This window comes from Mustela lutreola, chromosome 3 (genome assembly GCF_030435805.1).
Source record: "Mustela lutreola isolate mMusLut2 chromosome 3, mMusLut2.pri, whole genome shotgun sequence".
Taxonomy (NCBI): domain Eukaryota; kingdom Metazoa; phylum Chordata; class Mammalia; order Carnivora; family Mustelidae; genus Mustela; species Mustela lutreola.
In genome coordinates, this window is record NC_081292.1 from 80,610,628 (window position 1) to 80,633,357 (window position 22,730).

Sequence of the window (22,730 nt, forward strand, 5' to 3'; positions counted from 1 at the left end):
ATGGCATATCCCAGCATATCCCACTCTGTACCACTGAAAGGTCCTAGTTAGATCTGCTGATGTGGTTCAGTAAAAGTCTCATGTCACATGAAGGACTGTATTTACACAGTAAGCATAACTGTGCTCCTATTCTCAGATGAATCCCACTAGGATAAAACCCACCTTGTTTGGGAGATCTCAGTGTCATGTGCTTAGACTTAGACTTTCTGTCCCCATCCTATGACTGCCATAAATGGACCATGGTCAAAAATCACCAGAAATCTTCCTTCCAATGTCAGGCATACTGATTCAGTCCTGAGTGGTAACGAAGCAAATTTGTGTTAGGTAGGTTCTTGTTTTCATTTAAGGTCTCTTATATTGTTTTATCTTGGTTATAATTTTTGGCCTCACAAGAATGACAAAAATGTGCTCATATTCTGAGACCCTCCTCCCATTTGGAGGTCTAGCAAGTACCTCAAGAACCTCCTTGGCTATACCTCTTTATCACTCAGATAGCCAGAAAATGAGGTCTTATAACAAATAGCTTCTTTATTTCCAATCTCATTTTTTTTTGCATAATTCCAAAAAACATCTGGATTCATCTTAGCAGCTTCATAAATTCAACTGGAATATGTTCTTATTCTAATGCTTATATATCTGTGACAGTGTTTTATTTCCCAGAAAATTCCTGGGAAAAACGGATTTGGTTAGATTAGATTTCTGCTCTTTTCAGAATGGCTTACTTACTTCAGGTCTGACAGTACAGACTTTTCCTGCTACAGTTTGCAACCTAAGCATTCTGAAATCTGGAATGGAGAATGTGGAGATTCGAATGACAAAAGAGGACTTTGAAGATGCTAAGTGAGTTCCTAGAGTCAAGGTGCTTGCCCTAGGTTTGAGTTGACAAATTGTTTTGTTGTTATTGTTTTGTTTTTGTTTGTTTTTACAGAGAGTATGCCTGTTCCAGCTTTGGGGGAGGGGCAAAGGGAAAGGGAAAGAGAGAATCTTAAGCAGGCTCCATTCCCAGCATAGAGCCCCACGCAGGGCTTGATCTCAGTACCTTGAGATCACAGCCTGAACCTAGATCAAGAGTCCCACGATTAAACAACTGAGCCATTCAGGCACCCTGACCAAATATTTTTTAAGCTTAATTTTTGTTATCACGGTGATCTGACCATGAATGACTCATTGCTTGGTGTACCTGATGGGGACACCCTCACACAAAAGTGCTTCTGTGGCACTATAACTCCCTAAGATAGGGCCTCACCCTTCCTCATTTGTGCCTTTGTCTGTGGTGAGCTGATCTATAAATAGACAGAATTTATCACCCTGTTCTGACTCTTATAAATGAGAACTGTGATACTTGATAGTTACTATTTTGAAAAAATAGATTGTATTCAATGTCCTTGTTGTGAAGGTAGCAGAGGGACACTGAGTTCAGTAAGAATAAAGATAAGGGATCTTTACACACGGCGTCTCAGTATCCTAACAGTCATGAAAAGCGGGATTATTGTCAAAGTTTTGGAGGAGAAAATTGAGGATCAAGGACGTTGTTAGTCTTTGGTCCTACAGAAATCAAGAAATGGGCTTGGGCAGAAGCCCAAATGAAGAACGAGGAGAAGGGAGAGAATGGAGAGAAGGAAAAGATGAAACAGCCCATCAAAAAGTGGCAACAACAAGGGAATATTGAGGACAATTAGAAAGAGAAGGGAAGAAGAGAAGGAAGAAGAAATGGTGCTTGGCGAGGTGTGGGGGACCCAACAATGCTCCCAGGGAAGCAGGACCAAACCTCCCTTGGCCGTGATCTACAGGGCATAACCACACAAACTAATCACAGGAAGTGGTCCGTGCCTGTTTTTTCCAATGAGCCCACTTGGATGCTGCACTTGGCCCAAACAATATACCGTGAATATTTGAAGACTGGGTGGTAGTCAGCTCCTGATCTGACACCCTGTCCTTCACACTGGCACCTCCACCCTTACGCCACATGATACTCACGCACATACACACACACACACACAGAGAGAGAAATGGAGCGATTATTTCTAATTCATTGTTATCTAGTTCATATGCACAACAGTTGCTTAATTTTGGTGGTAATTTTCAGAAAATATTGTCTGTCTCTCTCAGTGAAATAGCCTGTCCAGATGCCCTCTAAAAAAAAAAAAAGTCCTGAATCTGGAAAAAACTCAAAAAATCTCGAAAGGAAAGTGCTGAGAAATAACTAGGGCTGTCAGTTCCATTCAACTGTCAGTTCTCCAAAGATTTCAGGGCTTAAAATGTTAAAAGTGCCAGATGCTATTATCTGTTATTCATGTTACCATTATGTTCTGGTCTTTACTGAAATCAATATAAACTTCCATCTGTACATTAAAAGAATTTCATTGCATCCGTATACTTTCCAAACACAACATATATATGCCAAATTCTCTTACATAGCCACAAGATAAAATTATTATTTTTTAAATTATATTTTTAAATTTGAAAAAATTCTTCCAAATGACATTGGCTTATTTTTTACTGGGTATTTAAAAATTTATCTAATGTACAGTGATAGTATAACAAAATAAGAATTCTTTCAGTGACGATCACCTGTATTTTAGTACCTATGCTTTCTGCAGGTTTCTTGGGGTAGGATGTTCAGCAAAGAAAAGGGAAAAAGACAATTATTTCATAATGTAATTGCATGAATATGAGTCCATAGTTTTTATAAGAACCCACAAAATATTTAAAAGCTCATATCCAGTGAAATTATCCTTTTAAAACATTACCACATGTTACTATACCAAATTAAATACCATATATTTTGTAAGCATTATTTTTATATATGTTTTAGTTACAATAACAACTTAGATTTTCATAATTATTGATTTCTTTCAACATTCCTTATTCCCTTATCTTCCATTATGTATAGATTTAGCAGTCAAATGATAGCTGATAAACTTTATATGTTCATCTGTAAATGTACATGTCTTTAAGAATACTTTGTTCTTAATTTTATCATAAAGAAAATAATAAAAGGCTCTTTTTCACTGTATGCTATTTAAAAAAAAAAAAATCAGCATCCTAAACAGAAAAACAAAGGCTGTTCTACACTGAGACAATATTGGATTTAGCATTTGTATCTACTTTCAAAAAGCCAAGACATTTATAAATTGTAGTGGAAAACACTACTTGGGTGAAATCCAGTTAACACCAAATGGAATAGATAGTGGCATTATCAGGTTTAAGGTCTTCTAATTAGGAATTGCTTCATGTTAGTATTTATACTAGAAAACTTGAAAAGGAGAAGGACCATCCATCTTGCTAAAGATTCCATGGAAGTAGCATCCAAGGGGCCTTCCCCTTTGTACCTTAGAGGGTCACTATAATCAAGCACTCATGTCTCCTTATTTTCAAGCGGTGTACGATTATCTCCTAATATTTTCAAACAGACACCAATTTAAAAAAAAAAACTTAGAATATAAATAATATGAAGAAAGAAATTGTACCAAACCAGGTTTTATTAATTTGGCCTCAAGAGTCACTTGAGATAGTTTACCAATGTATTTACCACTGTATGGTTTTGTGGAAAAGGTTTTGCTACCCAAGTAATTAGTGAAAAAAATTACACTTGCCTTTATGACTGAGATCAAGGTGCAGAATTTTTCCTGGATGCAGAAAACCCAGATATTTTGCTTTTCCATTGATTTTGAGTGCAGACTCAGGATTATTAAAATTGTATTTTGCCATCACATTTTTATATCCATTTAATTTAAATGAGATTTACCTTGAATAATTCAAAATAGTTTTCTCATTTTAAAGAGATCAGTATTTTTGAGAATCAGAAATTCTCTGTTAGTTAATCTGATTTTAGTATTAAATGCAGGAAGTATTATATAGTTACTGGTTATAAGTTTAAGATGTAAGTAAGCTAATTATATAACTGAGGGAAACCATCATCAGTCTTCTGTAAGATATCAGATGGTAAATAAGTTTTTTGAAAGCATTACTAAATCTTCCTTACAAAAATCAAGATCAGTATTAAGCTTAAAAGAAGACCACAAAAATTAGTGATAATCCAGCAAAACATTCCATCCAATGACTAAAGCATTATAAGATATCAACTTAGCAAAAGTGGTAACTTAAGAAAAATAGGAAGTAATGTGATAATAAAAGCAATTATCCAAAAAAATTCAATGGCTAAATATTGTGGGCAACTTATTACATATTTAACAAACAATTTAAATCTTAATTATTTGTATATTAAGAGGGACATTTTGTTAACCTAAATTGGCATTCTTTTTTGTTTAAAATTTGTGGTTTATTTTTGCAAAATTTCTTTAGTTTTACCAATAATTTTTCTATATATAAAGAACTATTCCCATTTTATCTAGGAAACATTCATTATACAATAGAGTCTGAAACATATTAGTTATATAGCTCAAGAAATGCCTCTGTAGTTGTATTTGCCAAAATGTGAACTTGTAAAGGTATTCCCCCATGAATTGTAATTTTTTATTCTTTATCAAGGACAGAGGTCCGTATTAATCAGGATATATTCTTATACTTATTACCTTATTGATTTTGTGTACAAATCCTATGAAGAATTGCAGCTAAGTTGTTAAATTAAAACTCAAATTCCACCCTGATGACTTCAAATACAGTTGTCTATCCAGGGTGCCCTAATGCCTTCTGTTCTTCTGTATTTTTTTTTCCCTTCTAGAAAGACCCAGTGAGCTCTCTAGAAAATTTAGAGGAAAAAAAGTTTCCTGGAGAGGCCTCCATTCCAAGCCCTAAACCCAAGCTCCATGCAAGAGATCTCAAAAAAGAACTAATCACGTAAGCGATCTTCAGTGGTATGTTCTGTCAGATTCTAGAATTAGAGGACTCAGATTCAGAATTTTGGGTAATAATATCCTGGTTTATAGTTAAATGTTCAATACATACTTATTTATGCTTAGAGCTAAGAGGATTATGGAAAAAATGTATATATGACATGATTTCGTGCTGAGATGATTGAAAAAACAAAAACAGTATAAAACAATTAGAAATGTTTATGTGTTTTGTTTTGTTTTGTTTTGATTTGTTTGGCTGATCAGAATCTGCACCACTTGAGTCAGGTGAACCCAGCTTCTCCGTAGTACAATCATTTACTAGTATCGTGGCCTTAGTTTTTAAACTCATTTGAACTCATTGAACCTCCAGTTTCTTAAAGTAGGGCTATCAACAATCATCTCATGAAATTGTGAAAATCTAGGGAAACAGTCTGTAAGAATATACAAAATGCCAAGTGGATAGTGAGTTTTCATTGTACAATAATTATTACAGCTTGTAGTATGAGACCCCTAAGATGTAGAATCCTAAGCAGAATTACTGTATTTTGCTCACTAAAGGCATAAACATTTTTTTAATGAGGAAGTACATTAATTCATGTCTCTACTGAAAATGTTTTGAGAAATTAATCACAATTAGATTTAAATAATTATTACATTGAAATTTTTAAAAATAGGACACGTGTTTGAGGTACAGGCGGCAGCCTTTTTCTTTTTGATTCTGCAATAAATATAAAGTCCCTAAAGTGTGTCAGCAAGTTAATGTTTCTTTCCTTAACATAATTATAGTATCGTTAGCATATGGATGATACAAAAAACTACTACCCATAGGTCTAACCTCTCTCACAGCCTCATAGATTCTCCTTGAAAGCAGAGGCCAACTTTTTCTTTTGGGACTGGAATTTTTTTCATTTAATTTTGTGATTCTGTTAAAAATCATTTAACATTTCTCACAATGATGAGTTCAATGATATTATAAAGTCAGCTGTGATGATGGAGTGAAGGATCCAGAATCCATTCTTGAGGAGTCACACCTTTTTAGGACTAGTTGGGTCTAGCTATTCCTTCTGTGGCAGTGGAACAATTGTTCATGTATTCAGTAACTATTTTTTGCATGCCTGCTATGTTTTAGGCATATGTCAGATTTGAAATGAATTCTGCCCTTCCAGAAAGTGCCTTTTGAAGGAAATGAACAGGATGTAGGGATAGAAAATGTTGCTTCTGGGTCAGGTGAATGAGTTGAAGAAATGTTTATGTTTTGATCAGAAGGTCATAATCTGACACTTACTGACCCCAGAAGATCCAAGTCAGTATTTCAGGGCGTCTATGAACCTCATAACGCTTAATGCAAATGATTATTTGGGTAAGGGTGTTTATGGTTTTCATCACCTTCTCAAAGGATTCTGTGACTCAGAGAGTTTAAAGACTCGGGCACCTGATGTCAGGAAATATTAATTAAGATGGCAGCAGAGGCGGGAGCAGGAACAAAGCTTCAGGGATCTAAGCTCTGAGCCCTGAGCTGAGCTCTGAGGACTGGCCAAACCTGGACAGACAGAGAGTGCAGGCATGGACTTAAGCAGGACGGGGCACTGTGAAGAGTGCCCGGCTGCATGTTTGTATGAGCAAGCCACGAAAGTTTAAACAGGGAAGTGAATTAGTGGCGTAGTGCTTTAGGAAGAATGGTATGCAAAATTATTCTGAAGCTGGAAGGTCATCTAAAACACTGATGTGAAAAGAAGTAAAACAAAACCCTGATACAGAGATTCAGACACGAGATCTCGAGGCTAGAGAAAGTATAGAAAGAGAGGGATAGAGTGTTCTTGAAGCCTTGAGGACACACAAGCTGCTGGCCCCTGACAGGGCAGAAAGAAAGCCCACAAAGAACACAGAAATGAGGCCCTTTACAAACACAGGAGGACGACTAAGGAAAATGATTTCCATGGGAACAAAAAGCTAAAACAATTACCAAACTGGGCATTTAGTATTATTGATTTGCCCTATAAGTTCAAAGAAGTTAAGAAAATGTGGATAAATCTTTGGGAAATGGTTCTTACAAAGTAATGGAGGCAGGGAATGGGGCATGAGATGGGGAAATTCAGAGAAATGTGTGTGCTGGGACAGCACAGGTGGTGCCACCAAATTATTGCAGGGATAAGAACAAAGATTGTACAGTGAGCCCAGCTGCCATGCCCCCCCCCTTTTTTTTAACCTTGAAGAACTGTGATTGTGGGTCATTAGGATTTAGAGTGTGATTCACACAAATTCCTTGCGGATATAACTTGGCCTGGGCATTGTCTGGACGGCAGGCACTCCTAAGTTTTTTCTCTACTTTACCGGGCAGGGAAGTAGAGATCCCAGAATAGATGGTAAGTGAGGAGGAGAGGTGGGAAGTGTTTCAAGCAAACACAAGGCAGAATCTGTTGTTTTTTCTACACTTACATCCTTAGCTTGCAATATAGTCCTGGCTGGGTTATATATCACATGAGGGAGTGAGGGAGTGAGTGACATGTAGGAAAATAATTTTTGGTTTTAAATGGTGAAATATTAAAGTGTATTCATACACAAAATATTCAAAGTTGCCAATTATTGAGAGTTTCTAGCAAAAAGTAATCTTTCCTCTTAGTCACCAACATCTGTATTATCTCTTCTGAATCTCTTCTGATTCTGAATCATTTTCTTCTGAATCAGTATGAAAGTATGTTTCAATTTTTCTAATAAAAAAGTTAAAAACCGTCTCTTGACTTGGCTTTCACCTTGATCCCCTGTCTCTTCTTCCTTTCATGGCTAACCTCCTCAGGAAAGTGTGACTCTGTTTCTCTCCTAAATTTCTCCCAGAGAGGCTTATGTTCTCATCATTCCATCAAAACCATCCTTGAGTCCTGCAGGGAACCCATCTGTGTGTGGTTTCTTATTCCTCTTGACCTGCTTGATGTGGCTGCAGGATTTGACAGAGCTGAGCACTTCCTCCTCTGTCTTCTTCACCTGGCTTCTAGGGTACCACACCTCGGAACAGGTTCCCACCTTACCTGTTACTCCTGCTTAGACTCCTGTGAAGCCTTCCAAAGATGGACTGTCTCAGAGATCAGCTCCAGAACCCCTTCTCTCCTCTGCCTACACTCAGTTTTCTAGATTCTCAGTGTCCACTCTGAGGACGTCCAGGCTTGCACTATCTCTGGACCCATTTCCAGTGGCCCATGGGGAATGAGCTCTCCCTCCCCACAGGACCCTGCCCCTCCCTCTCTACCAGCCACCTCTCCTGCTTTTCCGCAAGGCTTCAGGGCCTCATTGCTGCTATTCCCTCTGCCACAGATGTTTGCAGGGTGCCATAGGTCCTCACCCTCCCTCAGCTCATACCTCAAATGTCACTTACCTGAGGGGTCTTTCTGGCACTATGGCCACCCACCCCAGCCCTGATGTTCCTGCTCCCTTTATCTGGAACTCCTGTTGTCTTTCAGGACAACACCTTTATCACCTTCTAATATAAATAATAAACATATTTATCACCTTCTAATATATCTAATATATATATTCTTCTAATATATCTAATAATACATCTAATATATCTCCTTCTAATATAAATAATAAACATATTTATCACCTTCTAATGCACTCATACACTTTGCTCGCCTGCGTTCTCTCTTGTCTGCCTCCCCAATTAGAGCAGAGGGCCCCGGAGGGCAAGGGTATTCTTCTTTCACTGCTTTTGTTCTCTCCTACATCCATGTCATTGCTACAGAATATTTACTGCAGTAACTCTTCCCTCCCCAACTCCGCAAACAGTGAGTTGAGAGCATCTCAAATGCTCCCAACGAACATCTCAAATGCTGTTATAGGCCTTACACATAGAAAGTATTCAATGAAATTATTCCTAGTGCAACACTGTTATACTGTGTTGATATGTGACTGATTTTTAAATGATCTTAGACTGCATTCTTTCTGGATTTCGCAGGCAAACATTATTGGCTCAACTATCATCTTTTCTTATATGAGTTTAATGTTCACCTAGAGCTTGGTGGCTGGAGCAATGTGGTGATGTAGTACCAAACACACTAGAGCTTCAGTGTCACTGAACATTTTGCTTCCCACAAGTGACTTGGGGTCAGCCACATACTTACTCCCCTGTGGAGCTATCATTCAAGTTTTTAAAATCTTTGTATGGGTTTTGTTTCCTCATGTTACTTTGAATATCTTGAAAAATGGCAAATTTCATCCTTTGAAGGTAGATTTTTGAAAATTGTAAGAGTCATTCCAAACTAAATGTAGTGTAAAGGATTGATAATTAACCTGCATTACCAATTCAAACAGAAAAATGAAGTGAGATTATTTTGTAATGTGCACTTCTCACTGGGACAAAGGAAATACAAAGAGGAAGGGTTCTAAAAACATTGTGAACAATTTTTGAAGTAAAATCTAATCATGAATTCTTAGGAAATTATAGAGACCTCATGATTCTCTCCTCATTTTCATCCCCAGACGATGTTCTGATCTTTATGGACCTGTGCTATACACTGGTTTTGTAAAAGTCTTACTATAGTTTCATCCTTTTTCAAAAATTATGCTTTGCCTTATGTTTCTAACAGATAAATGTACTTTAATCGATTACAAAATGGGATTTTTAAATGTCAATTATTAAAATAAATTTTCTTAGAGTTTGGGGGCCACTTACTCGTTTTCTTTCTCTAAGTGTTAATACTTTTTTTTTAAAGATTTTTAAATTTTATTTGTGAGAGAGAGCATGAGCAGAAGGGGAAACAGAGAGGGGGAAGCAGATTTCCCCCTGAGCAGGGAGCCTGCCGCAAGGTTTAATCCCAGGCCCTGAGATCCCAGGACCCTGAGATCATCACCTAAACTGAAGGCAGACGCTTAACCTACAAAGCCACGCAGGCACCCCTCTAAGTGTTAATACTTTCACTTGAAAACTTGCCCAGAATGTTTCACTCAACTGGTATGGGCACATGTTATTGGATAAGATTTTTCACTGACAATTTGTAATTTAAGCCAGCTATCAGAATCTGAAACAAAAGCTTTTCCCACAACAATGCCATCTCCAGTCCTTTTGCTATTCCTAGACCTTTTTATACCACCAAACTTAAAAAAAATAAAAAAATTAGCAGCAGATCAAATGCGTACTTTATTATGTTACTCCATAATTAATTTATAGCTGACTGGTTTAAAACTCATTGGCAATTTTTGCCTCTCCTGGCAGTATTAATAGAAGTCATTAAAAAATAGAAATAAAATTTAGAAATAAAATAAAATAAATGCAGTGCTGTTTTTGCACACTAGATGGCCATGTATTTCTAAAGTGGGGATCCCCAGACAATTGCAACACATCTCTCACACTCTGAATATTCCAGTTGTACAGTGGGTGAATGGCACTCGTGAGATAACTGAGTTCAAATGTTAATAATTTTTCTTTCCCCCTTCACTTGTTTACATGTATGTACAGCTTCCACGGTTTCCTTTCTGATACCCCATCTAGGGAATGTGGTAGGGGAAGAGTTAGACAATTCAGCTTGGACTGAGCCCTTAAAATCAAACATCTCTCTGAGAGATGGAAATGTTCTAACTCTTACAGTTTCTTTAGGTTACCTGAAGATGACTAGAAAGTAGCTCATAGGGAAAACAAAAAACAAAACACTTATTTGTGGAGCAAAACAAATAGCATGGAGGACATGGGGAGTTAGAGAGGAGAAGGGAGTTAGGGGAAATTGGAAGGGGAGGTGAACCATGAGAGACTATGGACTCTGAAAAACAATCTGAGGGGTTTGAAGTGGCGGGGGTGTGGGAGGTTGGGGTACCAGGTGGTGGGTATTATAGAGGGCACAGATTGCATGGAGCACTGGGTGTGGTGAAAAAATAATGAATACTGTTTTTCTGAAAATAAATAAATTGAAAAAATTTTAAAAAACACACAAAAAACTAAAAATGTGACAAGGGGTAAACTTTGTATTCTACACATATGGATAAGCGTTCACTTTAGGCAGCATGTCAGAGAAAACCAGAAGCCTGAATGACGTAACTGATTTTTCCTCTGATTAACACTGCCACAAATAGCACTGAGTGGGCTGGGGTCAATCTGCTTACTCCAAATGAGTGACTTTCGAGCAGCATCAGAGGAAAATAAATGACTGAGAAACCAATGAATCTATTAACTATGGAAGCAAATTCTCTTACATTATTTTTAAAACACACATAAGATACACAGAATGTGACCAGCTTCTGAGATACAATGAAGTACACCAATACAGACTCTGGTCTTTAGTAGATGGCCAGAAGAGCCTACTGCTTTGGTGGTTAATTAGCAATTGTCTGTGATGGTTTCAAGCTTTGGATAAAACTGATCCCAAGGTTTAATTACTAAACTTCTTATCGGTTTCTGTATTGTCAGCACCTTTTCCATCCAAAATGTCAATTTACATTCCAGTATATGTAGTATCTTCAAAGATATTCTCTTTCAGGCAGTTTCTATAATATATATGAAGTTGCTATGATGACCTTCTCTTAAGAACTCAAAAAAATCCTTCAGGCACCTGAGTGGCTCAGTTGGTTAAGCAGCCCACTCTTGGTCTCAGCACAGGTCTTGATCTCAGGATCGTGAGTTCAAGCCCCACATTGGGCTCCATGCTGGGCATTGGGCTCCACACCAGGCATGAAGTCTACTTAAATAAAATAAAAACAAAGAAAAGAAAACCTCAGACTCATAAAAATTCTTTTCTGAATTCTGTTATATAATTGGTGCCAGTATTCCTAAGAGCCACTCTCTTTATAAAACATGAATTTATAACATTTATACTTTCAAAGAAATAAAAACATCTTTGGTTGTTGACTCACAACATCACTAGAGCATATATTTTGGCATCGATTTTCTACGTGATTTGAGTCAGAGAATTAAGGTGATGTTGAAAACTAATACCTTCATATCATACCAGTATTCTTCTAGTCTTCTGGTTCCTAGATAACATAAATCCTTAGTTCACTAGTTCCTGTGTGTCCTGCATGGTGTTAACTGATCTTGGAAAGAGAACCTACCTCATAATCTATAGACAGAGCAAATGAATCTGTGAAAAGCACTTGACTTTAAGACTATATTTTTTTATTGACTCAGCTGTCCAACACCAGGATGTGATGGAAGTGGCCATGTCACAGGAAACTATGCTTCCCATCGCAGGTACCTTACCACCTACAACATCTTATTCTAATGTGAATACTTATTCTCACCCATTCTAGGAAGATATTACCTGGATCCAGAATTGAAGAGTGATTTAGTTGGGGTTTGGGGTTTGTTTGTTTTTGTTTTGTTTTGTTTTTTGTTTTTTTCCCCAGAAGTAAAGCTAAGTTAAATCTTCTGGCTTTTTATTTATATGGTATAGAAATCATGATTTTTGGTCAAAGATAGTTTTCTGATTTCATTGTGTAGATTATAAACCAAAAGCTAGAGTTTATGTCAGGACTTTAGCTCTGTCTAGTTTTAGAACCCAAGTGAAACCAAGGTGACTTGGGTTGACCATTCACCTTGTGGAATGATGTGGCAGACTCAGCCCTGGGCAAATACCAGGTCACAAACAGTGCAAAAAAAGCTGCATTTAATCTTTCCACTTACCTTCTTCATTGATGTTATTTGCCTTCCCTTTGGGCACCGGTTTAGACCTTTAAGCCAGCACCCCTTAGTGTGCAATGGAAGTGAACTCCGAATCAGTAATTATTGCATTACAGAATTCTAGAGTTGGGGAGTCTCATTGGGTTAAAGCCCTTCATTTGATAAAATAGAAAACCTGAGTCTATGAGAAATAATTGAGGTGTCTATAAGCCCAGACTGGTTAAAGTAGACAAGCCAGATTCAAACCTAGTTATATTTTTCCCAATCCCCAGTCACCAGTAAATTTAGCATATGTTCACAAACTCAAGATGCCATTTGAGTCGGATATGTATATGTCAGTGTTGTCTGTTTTGTTTTTGTTTTTTCTCATCCCTTTTTAGTGTTTCTGGATGTCCTTTAGCAGATAAGACTCTTAAATCCCTCATGGCTGCTAACTCTCAGGAGCTTAAGTAAGTATCGGAATCATGACCTCCTAGTTCATCACTGTGTTAGGACTCCCCTCATTCAAGCCCGGTGTGGGTTTTCACTAACAAGTAGTTAAGTCATGACAGCATCAATTATAACCAATGCATTCTTTCACCACAAAGTCCAAATGACTAAAAACAACTCATCGTAATTTTATTTAGTTCATTTTCTTGCTTTGCGGATCTTTTTTCTTTTATAGTATTTTTTATAATAACAATAGAATAGTTAAACATAATACTTTTTTCTGCTGATTTCAGAATTTGTACACTAAATCAGACCTATGAAAGTGTGGCAAAGCACTTTCATCCTCTAATCCCAAGTAAACTGCGTAATATTTTACCTTATAGGAATTTTGAATCGTATGTCTTTCAATTCTGGGACCTAGACACAATTTTGGCTCATTTCAACCTAGGATCTCAAAACCACATGTGTATATATTAACTTCTACTTACTGATTTTATTTTTCCTATTCTTCTCTTCTTTTATTCCAAATTTTTCATTTATTTTTTCTTCACATCTTATTATATTACATATAGAATAATAAGAAGTTATAGTCTACCTTACACCCTTTAAAATAGGGCACCCATTTAGAAAAGGTAACCAATAACATTAAACAAAATTAATGAAACTCATTTGTAATAATAACATCTTAAAAAAAAGTGAGTTTTACTACGTCTAATGATAATGCAATATTTGTATAAGTAGTAGAAACAATATTTGGTGTCTAAATCACGAGTAAAATTTCAGATATTTTATTTTCTTAATATTTTGTTAATATTCCCTTTTTCTAACTTGTTTAAAATTCTTGTTTGAAATTACAAACAACAAATTTATGAAAGAAGATGTGACTGTAATATTAAGCAGATCTAAAACTTGGGAATATTAGTACCAGAAATACTAGAGGGAACTATGAAATACACTTTCCTCATATTCAATATGTAAAGAACAGTTGATTGTGTCGGTATAGATTCTGGAAATCATGCTATAGATTGCTGTTTTTCTAGACTGAAATGTAAAAATGTTAGGTTGAGACATGATTGACGGATTGAAAAGAGAGGAGTGCCAGACAGTCATACTCAATTGAACTTACTTATCTTACTCAGTATTTATTATTCAATCTTACTCAGTTGTTCTAAACTTGTACATTTCTGTACCTTAATAATAGCTATTGGTTCTCTTAAATAGTTTCTCTAAATATTATTTCTAGAAAAAATATTGAAAACATGTAGACTGAGTTCTACAACAATATTCAGTATTTACGTGTTTTAGGCAGCCATCTGATAAGTAACATCTTTAGGTTTTTTTCTATTTAAAAAAAGACATTTATTGACTTCTTGTTTGGTTATTCAGTTTTTACTTTCAAGTGTATTTTGAAGCTGCTCCTACTCAGCATTCCAAGTGAAATTGGATTCCCCTTCCTCTTTTCCCCTTTTCATTCCAAATTTAGTGGTTGATTGTTGATAATAACTATGGGTGGATTTTCCAAAAGGCCATTTAAGTTGGGCCATGAGGCAGAACAGACCAGGTGCAAACAACTTAGGTTCTTTGGCAATTATATTAATGTGCCAAGTCTCTGGAGCTCGTATATACCACTCCTGTTCATCTGAATTTAATGGATTATTGCAGCAGTGGATCAAATCAAACAAAATAAATTTTGCACAGAAACAACTTGGAAAACTTTTTTGTTAATCAAAAAAGAAAAACTTTGCATGATTTAGACAGAAGCCTGGCAGTAAGTTGTGGGCCAAATTTCAGGTTCCTTCCAAAATGAAGTTTAAAAAGAAGAAAAAAAGAAGGTAGGATAAAAGCTAATACATTGCTAAGCATCATCCAGGAGATACATATCTTAATATTTTCTTTAAAAATGTTTTCTTAGCTAAAAATTCATTGTATATAAGGAAAAAGAGTCCAACACAAAGCAACTCATTGTGTTTAGTTCTGTTTGAATGTGTCGTGATCTCTCTGCCTCCACTACAACCATGCGGTTCTTGCGCTCTGTTCCTGCGTTTTCCAGGTGTCCGACTCCGGGTTGTGATGGTTCAGGGCACGTGACTGGAAACTATGCTTCGCACAGAAGGTGAGATCAGTTTTGTTTCTGAAGGAGGGCAGTCATAATGTTGACAGCAGCGGCCAGTGAAATCACCTGGTTTGGTTTTGTTCTTTGTTGTCTGCATATTTAGTTTGTCCGGCTGCCCTCGAGCCAGGAAAGGTAGTGTCAAAATGACGCCTACAAAGGAAGAAAAAGAAGACCCTGAACTCAAGTGAGTGTGATTGTCAGTTGAGGTGTGGCCAGATGTAGTTTGTTGGTCAAATGGGCGGGATGTTGGTTGGGAGGCAACTAAGCATTGATTGAGATTGAGGGGTGGAGGCACCCAGTTAAACCCAAGGACCCTTGAAGAAGCCATCAGTGTTTAAAAGCTTGAGCAAATTATCTTATCCCTAGCTATGTGTACAAAGTTCTTTGATAATGCCGAAACAAGCAAACAAACAACAACAACAAAACCCAACAATAACAACAAAACTAAGTCTATACTTTTTCCAGTTGCTTTAAAGAAAAAAAGCATGGTGGAAGTACAAGCATGACAAATATGGCAACATTTCCCCCAAAAGCTTTAATTTTGGTTAAGGTGAAATTTTATCTTAAATTTCTTGCTCTGCAACATTTCTCAATGCATTATTGAGACATTTAAAAGCCAACATTCCAGCGCTATGGGCAATGCGCTGCGTAGTGTAGGGCAAAGCGGTGAACATCTTATACGCGTGGTCTTTGGTTGGAGGCAGCACGGCAGAGCTTACGTGGTTGACTCTAGAGCTAAAAAGTGTGGGTGTGAACCTGACTCCACTTCTTGTAAACTGGGTGGCAACTTAATTAAGTTCTATCAGCCTCATTTTCTCTACCCGGAAAATGGGACAGTAACACTATGTTCAGTGGGTTTGCAGTGAGGATCATGGGAGATAATGCGTAAACCTTGCTTAGCTCAGCCCTGTGGATCACTATTTCCGGTAATACAGTGCTGTTTTGCTGGCATTTTTAAAGACTCTTTAATTCCACCACTTGCCATCTGTACTATATGGAATTGCCACTGTCTTCTTATTCACCTACTTACATCGCTTTGTGTGCGTTATCTAGTGTCTCCCAGCTGGCAATGACTCTTCTATGTCTCTCTAGATGTCCTGTGATAGGGTGTGACGGACAAGGTCACATATCAGGTAAATACACGTCCCACCGCACAGCTTCTGGCTGTCCCCTGGCTGCCAAGAGACAGAAGGAGAATCCTCTCAGTGGGGGCCCCCTCTCCTGGAAACTGAACAAACAAGAGCTACCACACTGTCCCTTACCAGGCTGCAATGGGCTGGGCCATGTAAATAATGTTTTTGTCACCCACAGAAGGTAACATTTGTTTTCTGCCTTTTGTTGTGTTGTGTTGTGGTTGTGGTTGTGGTTGTGTTCACCTCAATGGCTTTGGGTTGAGGGAAAAATCCCTCCTTGAGTTCATTAATCATAGCACTTTAGATGGTGCAGCAAGACTTGCCAGACATTCTCCTTTGAAGAATGAAAAATGTAATATCCTCTGTTTCTGAAAACTTACTACACAGTTGTTAAGTACTGTAGAAACTGCATTTGTCTTTTGTGTTCTCAAATTTGCTTATGCTGCTATTTTTTAATGGTTTAGTCTTTTAATGGTTCACTTCAATTTCAAGTGGTGATATTTACTCTATTATGTAGTGTAATTGTAAACTTTCTCTTTACATATTTATGTCCCTCCCTCTTGTGAACTGGTTCAATTTCAGGCCAAATTGTAGTTATTTTGCTGCTGGGGAGATGTGACTCATCCCCAGCAGCCAGAAAGAGAATGACACAGTGACTACTAAGTATACCACAGGATGAGAGAGATTTAGAAAACCCTTTATAGTTTCACAATGACTTAATTCCTTTGTCACTGAGTGTCGTGGATTTCAATGGAGCCCTTTCTCAGGAACACTGATCTTAGTCCAGCTTTTTGGTTCACATTCTACCTAAAGAAAAGGCGCTAGCAGATTCAGTATCCACTTCTCCAATCAAGGAGGATCCTTCTAGTCTACTGTTCCCTGCGTGTGATGTGGATTTAAAAACCCAGTGAAGCTTTAGTGAGCCTTGATGCTTTGCGTGTGAGCAGTCTGCAAACTGAGAAAAGCTGGGGCATTCTATATTTTATTTGGTTTTAAAGATACATATCAACGGTATCAGAAAATTAACCCTTCCAGGAATTGCTGTTTTAAGTGGATATACAGCCATATCTGCTTACCGAGAAAACCTACATGTTTAAGTGGTTTATTTTTTTATTTTCAAATGCATGGCCATGTTCACATAGCCCACATTGTGTTATTCTGAGTTTGAATCCTCATTTCATATTTGGGAGCGAGCGACAGTCACAAATCAAGTGTGCCTAATGGCATATTAACTGCACAGTAGCTTGACTTTCTTATCGTGGACTCAGTAATATCCATGTTAACACTGATCATTAAATGTTAACGCTATACTATGACGGGCACATCCCTCAGTCAGCAACAACAGGATTATCTTTAAAAATCATGAAGTTTTAATGATGACACTAAGGCTTGGTGAAGATAGGGAGCAACAGGGGCTCCCACTAGCAGTGGAAGAGTAACTGGTAGAGCCATTTCAGGAAGCAAAGTGACTTGAAGGAGTCCAGCTGAAAAAGGGCAAATGGACATACCTTGTAACCCAGATACTGAGCTGTTAGGCTGATGCCTCAGAGAGTCTCATGCACAATGGACCCCAGAGACATGTTTGAGAATGTCTGTGGTAGCATTGCTCTGTGAAGTCCAAACTAGAAACAACCCACGTACCCACAAAGTCAGGATGTGTCCCGGGGGGTGGGGGGGTGCTGCCACATGGTGGTGACAATGAAGTTGTGTTCTAAGTGGATTATAGAACACAATGCTGAGCAGAAAAATAATTGTTGAAGAATATGTGTGGCATGCTTCTGTTTCCAGAAAGTAAAAAACAGGTAACAATGTTGCATTTAAAAAGCTAGGGTATCATCAACCTACAATTCAAGGCAATGGTTATATCTGGGGGCAGGAGAGGCAATTTTTGAAGGCATGGGGAGCTTCAAACATCTTCAGGTTTGAAGGTAAAAGGTATTCACTTTGAGAGTATTCTTTAAACTGTAAATACACACTATGTATCTAGGTACATATTACCTATTTCGTAGTAAGAGAAAGAAAATTATGAGTTCAAAATTAGGCTTCAACATTAATGCCAAGATATTATTTTCTAGGAGAAAGGAAATAATTATGTATAAAAACAAGTGAATAATTCAGACTTCACTCTTCTTCACTAGAGAGTTCTCTTGCTACTTGGAAGATTTAAGAGACTGAATTCACTTTGGGTATTCTCTTTAAGGTGGAATGCTTCTCTTTACTATATGTAGAATGTCATGAAATAATGTAATAAAGTGCCTAGCTTATACTTATAGCCTGGCACAACATGGTGTCTGACCCAGACAATTTCCTTTCCCTTTCATAAAAATTATATTAACATATGTGTATATATATGCAATAATTCATTAATAATTCATTAAAGTAGGAATGACTTATGCTGAAATAGCATGATTTAACCTATGAGACACTTTTCTATATTCCGTATTTTGCCCCTCAAATCCACAAGGTTGTTTGGCAATCTTTCCCATCCCTGACAACGGAGAACCTCTATTCAGGGCACGCTCTGTTCCAGTAGAGAGCACTGTTCTAAGTACCTTAGGTGGTTTATTCCTTTAATCCTTCACAAAACCCTGTGAGCTACAGAGGTAGTACAATTATTCTCCATTGACAGAAGAGGACAAGCACAGGGCAGTTCAGGGATTGCCCTTGCACACAGCGTTAGTACAGCAGAGCCCCTGTTGTGAGCACTGTATCATCTCCATCCTTGGTGTTCAGGGGATCTTTTTGTGGGCAGCCTCACAGTCTTTCCCCAAACATTCTCTCTAAGGTGAATTTCGTGATTTTTCTCACTCTAACATGCACCAAAACAGGAATAATTACAAAACTCACCTTACAGTATGGTTGAGAACAATGTGATCCATGCATTTACATCAGCATATCTACAGACTATTTTAAAACCATGTTTTGAGTCTTGCATGGCATACTTCTATTTTGAAAAACTGGCAATCTTGGAAAACAAATGCTTTTGTATAAAGACACATAGACACACACACACTCAAACACACAAACATACACACATACACAAGATGGATGTTTGTAACTTCAGACTAGAACATTTATGATAATTAGACCTCATTTAGTCCTGTACCATAAGTGTCATTTTTTAGGGTTTTTTGAGTTTTTTTTAATGTAAACAGTGATGTCCATGTAAACTGTATCATCAGAAATATCACTTTAACAAGGCAGATGAAGATATGGTTTAAAATTGCCATGATATGTGATTAAGTTGCAAATCGGTCAAAACCATAAAAGACATTTTTTCCTGCCTTTGCAATTCAGAGCCCAAATCTTGACAGAGACACCCCAGTCAACCTCTATCTTTTCTTAAGCAATAGTTTGAATCCCCATGGAGGATGTGGTCATCCTCAAAAGGAAAAATGACATTTTATCATTTTTTATCCCATTTTTTTTAATTGAAGATTTGTTTTATACCCTGGAAGATGTAACTGCATTGGAAGATACAAACTATCAAGTGACATTGTGAAACCATACCCTCACTTTCATAACTTAACTATACCCTTAGGTTCTAAGTCACACAGCTGTGGACACTTCATTAACTCTCCTCACCACTGTGTTAGAACTGGACATTTATTGTCTTATTGTTGGAACAAAACTGATTGCTTAGAGGACAGAGTCAGGGACGTTCTCCTAAGCTATTAGTAGCCATTACCATTACATGAAAAATGGACTTACTACAGGTCACTTTCTTTTAAAAGATTTTTTTGCTTTATTTGAGAGAAAGCGAGTTTGAGGGAAGAGGGAGGGGTGGGGAGGCGAGGAAGTCGGAGAGGGAGAGAGAGAATCCCAAGCAAGCTCCCCACTGAGCGCAGAGCCCATGCAGGGCTTGATCCCACAGCCCTGAGATCATGACCTGAACTGAAATCAAAAGATGGATACTTAACCAACTGAGTCACCTAGGCACCCACTACAGGTCACTTTTAAAATCCACCCTACCAACTAAATATTAATCCTGTTCATGACCATTTTCTGAGAACACAATACATGACATAAAATAAGGCAGACTTATAAAAACTTTTCAGAAAAAGAAAAAATATAACAAAGCTTATATAGGCCACATTGTATGGTGAGAATCTTACAAAATGGGAAAATCTGGTTTATTGTTCTGTTTGTGTTTTTTCATTATTTTCTTCTCCTGTGTTAAATATTTCATAATTTATCAAGTTTTGGCAAACCACATATCTTTCTTTTTCTATGTAGTATTACATATCTATTATTTTTGGATTTCATATAATCTTCATATAGAATAACTTTTAATGTACTTTAAAATACATTCATAGAGCGCTTGGGTAACACAGTTGGTTAAGGGACCAACTCTTGGTTCAGGTCAGGTCATGATCTTCAGGGTCATGAGATCAGGCCCCAAATCTGGCTCTATGCTCAGAGGGGAGTCAGGTTAGGATACTCTCTCTTCCTCTCCCTCTGCCCCTCTCCCCACTGAAATAAATAAATAAATCTTGAAAAAAAAAACACACATTCATGTAGCAAACATTTATTAAGGGCCATGCTTTAGAAATATTTCTTTTCACTTTGCCAAGTGTTGTAATGCTTGAATTGAAAATGATTTTTTTGTACATGAATTGCAACCAAATATCTGTAGGAAAAAAATATTCTTAGTGGCTGATTGTGACCATTTTTAACATTATTTAATAATTGCATCTCCAAAAATACAACAAAATTGCAAAAGAATGAATGGTTACTTAAAACAACAAAATCATCTGATCATCTACTACAGCAAACAAATTTTGTTCAATGTTTCATTATCATTTTGGTGCAATTTAAATAAGACAGATGACATTAAAGAAAGGAAGCACAGCTGAAGAATACAGCAATTAAGGAAAAGATGTAAACCCCACTGCAGGACAATACACCGCCTGCAGGCAGTGCATTTGAATATATTTCTAGTGGTTCCTTTCATTCTCCTTTCAGCATAGGCATTTTTTTTTAATGAAAAGTAATGTTTAAAAAATTAAGAGTATAAAGTAGAAATGTTCTCCTGTCCAAACGGCATGTGATACACCAGTTTATTTTTATTATTTTGGGTTTAATTTGAGTCATTCTGTAAAGATCAGACTGTAGTACATAAAAGACAGGAAGAACTAGATCCTGCTTAATTATTCATGGAATATTGAGTCATTTGGAACAATTCTTATTTGTAATACATATGTACTATTTTACATTTACAGAAAATAAAGTAACCATTCCTTAAAAAAGGCACTTGTATGAATGCAGAATAGTAACATTTTAACACAATTAATTAAATGATAATATCAGTAATAGTTATTTGAATTTTGATTTAAAGAGCAAAACCAAAACATAATTATATTATCTGAGGGCCTTTGCTTTTGTGTTCATAGATATGATGTGTTATTTCTACAAAGAGACTGCAGATTATAATGTAATTAGTAGTCAAAAGACTTAGTAAGTGATGAATACAAAATTTTAATTTTTGTAAGAAGTAATATGTGTTTTTTTATTATGTTATGTTAGTCACCATACAGTATGTCATTAGTTTTTGATGTAGTGACATGTGTTTAAAAAAAAGGGGGGGGGTAATATGTATTTCACACACTGGTACTATTTCTATTCTCACAGCTTATCTGGATGTCCTCTAAATGCACAAGCCATCAAAAAGGGCAAGGTCTCAGAAGAACTAATGACCATCAAGCTCAAAGCAACTGGCGGTAAGAGCACAAGGCTAGAAAGCTGCCATCCCCACCAAGGCCTCAGCTGTAGCTCTCCAAAGTTGTTTGCCTGCCAAATTATTCTCTATATGGAAAGTGTAATTTTAATATACAAGAAGGATGTTTTCCTTGAATCTCAACTAAAACTATAACTTCATCTAAAAAACAACTTCTTGAGTTTTTCTCTTTCCTTTTTCATTAAGTATCTCTAACACAAAAACTCAAGCATTACCATTGGAAGGACTAAGACACACCAGCTGAACTTTTGTCCTTCAGTCCTCAAAATCACACCTTTGCATGAGTGTGTGTGTGTGTGTGTGTATGTGTGTGTGTTCCTGCTGTAAGCCTTCTATCATATTTCAAGAAATACAGTTTTTGGCATCTGTCTTTGAATCCTTAAGGTTTATTGCATCTTCAAATATTTATGATGAATCTGGATGATTTAAATTTATATCTATATTTCCCTAGTGTCAATGCTTTATAGAAGTTAGTAATGCAGTTTCTGAGCTCTATCTTTGGATCCTCCCATTTTTCTTTGATTCTTGAGTGCTTTTCCTAAGAGTTCTCATCAATGTCATCTCAGGTGTGTTGTTTCCTTAGATCATCATTCTAAAGCATCTAGAAACAATGGCAAAGCATTGTTTTGTTTTGGGAGATTGATTTGATGATGTCTTTGGCACATAACTGGATTGGAGTAACTGTTTTTACCTTACTTCTTTGAAAGCATTTCCCAATCTTTCTAATTTGCTATGATTTTTTACAAAGAAGATATGCAGTATCTGAAGGAGAGAAGCACTTTTGAGCCTCATACAATTTCCCTTCTGAGGTTTTCATCTGCTGTCAGATGCATTATCTAAAGTGGCCTCTTGGGGACCTGCTCTCCCTCTTGGAGCCGCCACTAAGAGGTGAAGGGGGTCAATTTGCCTGTGGAGGAGGAATAAA

General features: G+C 37.0%; 1 protein-coding gene across 3 annotated transcripts in view; it reads left to right on the forward strand.

Moving 5' to 3' along the window:
* The window catches only part of ST18 (ST18 C2H2C-type zinc finger transcription factor), a 104,956-nt gene that overhangs the window by 69,618 nt on the left and 12,608 nt on the right, over window positions 1-22,730 (forward strand). For all 3 annotated transcript variants that reach the window (XM_059166466.1, XM_059166467.1, XM_059166468.1), the window contains 7 exons: window positions 4,685-4,800; window positions 11,902-11,964; window positions 12,774-12,842; window positions 14,873-14,935; window positions 15,039-15,119; window positions 16,028-16,249; window positions 21,700-21,788. In XM_059166466.1, the coding sequence (XP_059022449.1) occupies window positions 4,685-4,800; window positions 11,902-11,964; window positions 12,774-12,842; window positions 14,873-14,935; window positions 15,039-15,119; window positions 16,028-16,249; window positions 21,700-21,788 (703 nt within the window). The remainder of the gene's footprint in view (window positions 1-4,684; window positions 4,801-11,901; window positions 11,965-12,773; window positions 12,843-14,872; window positions 14,936-15,038; window positions 15,120-16,027; window positions 16,250-21,699; window positions 21,789-22,730) is intronic.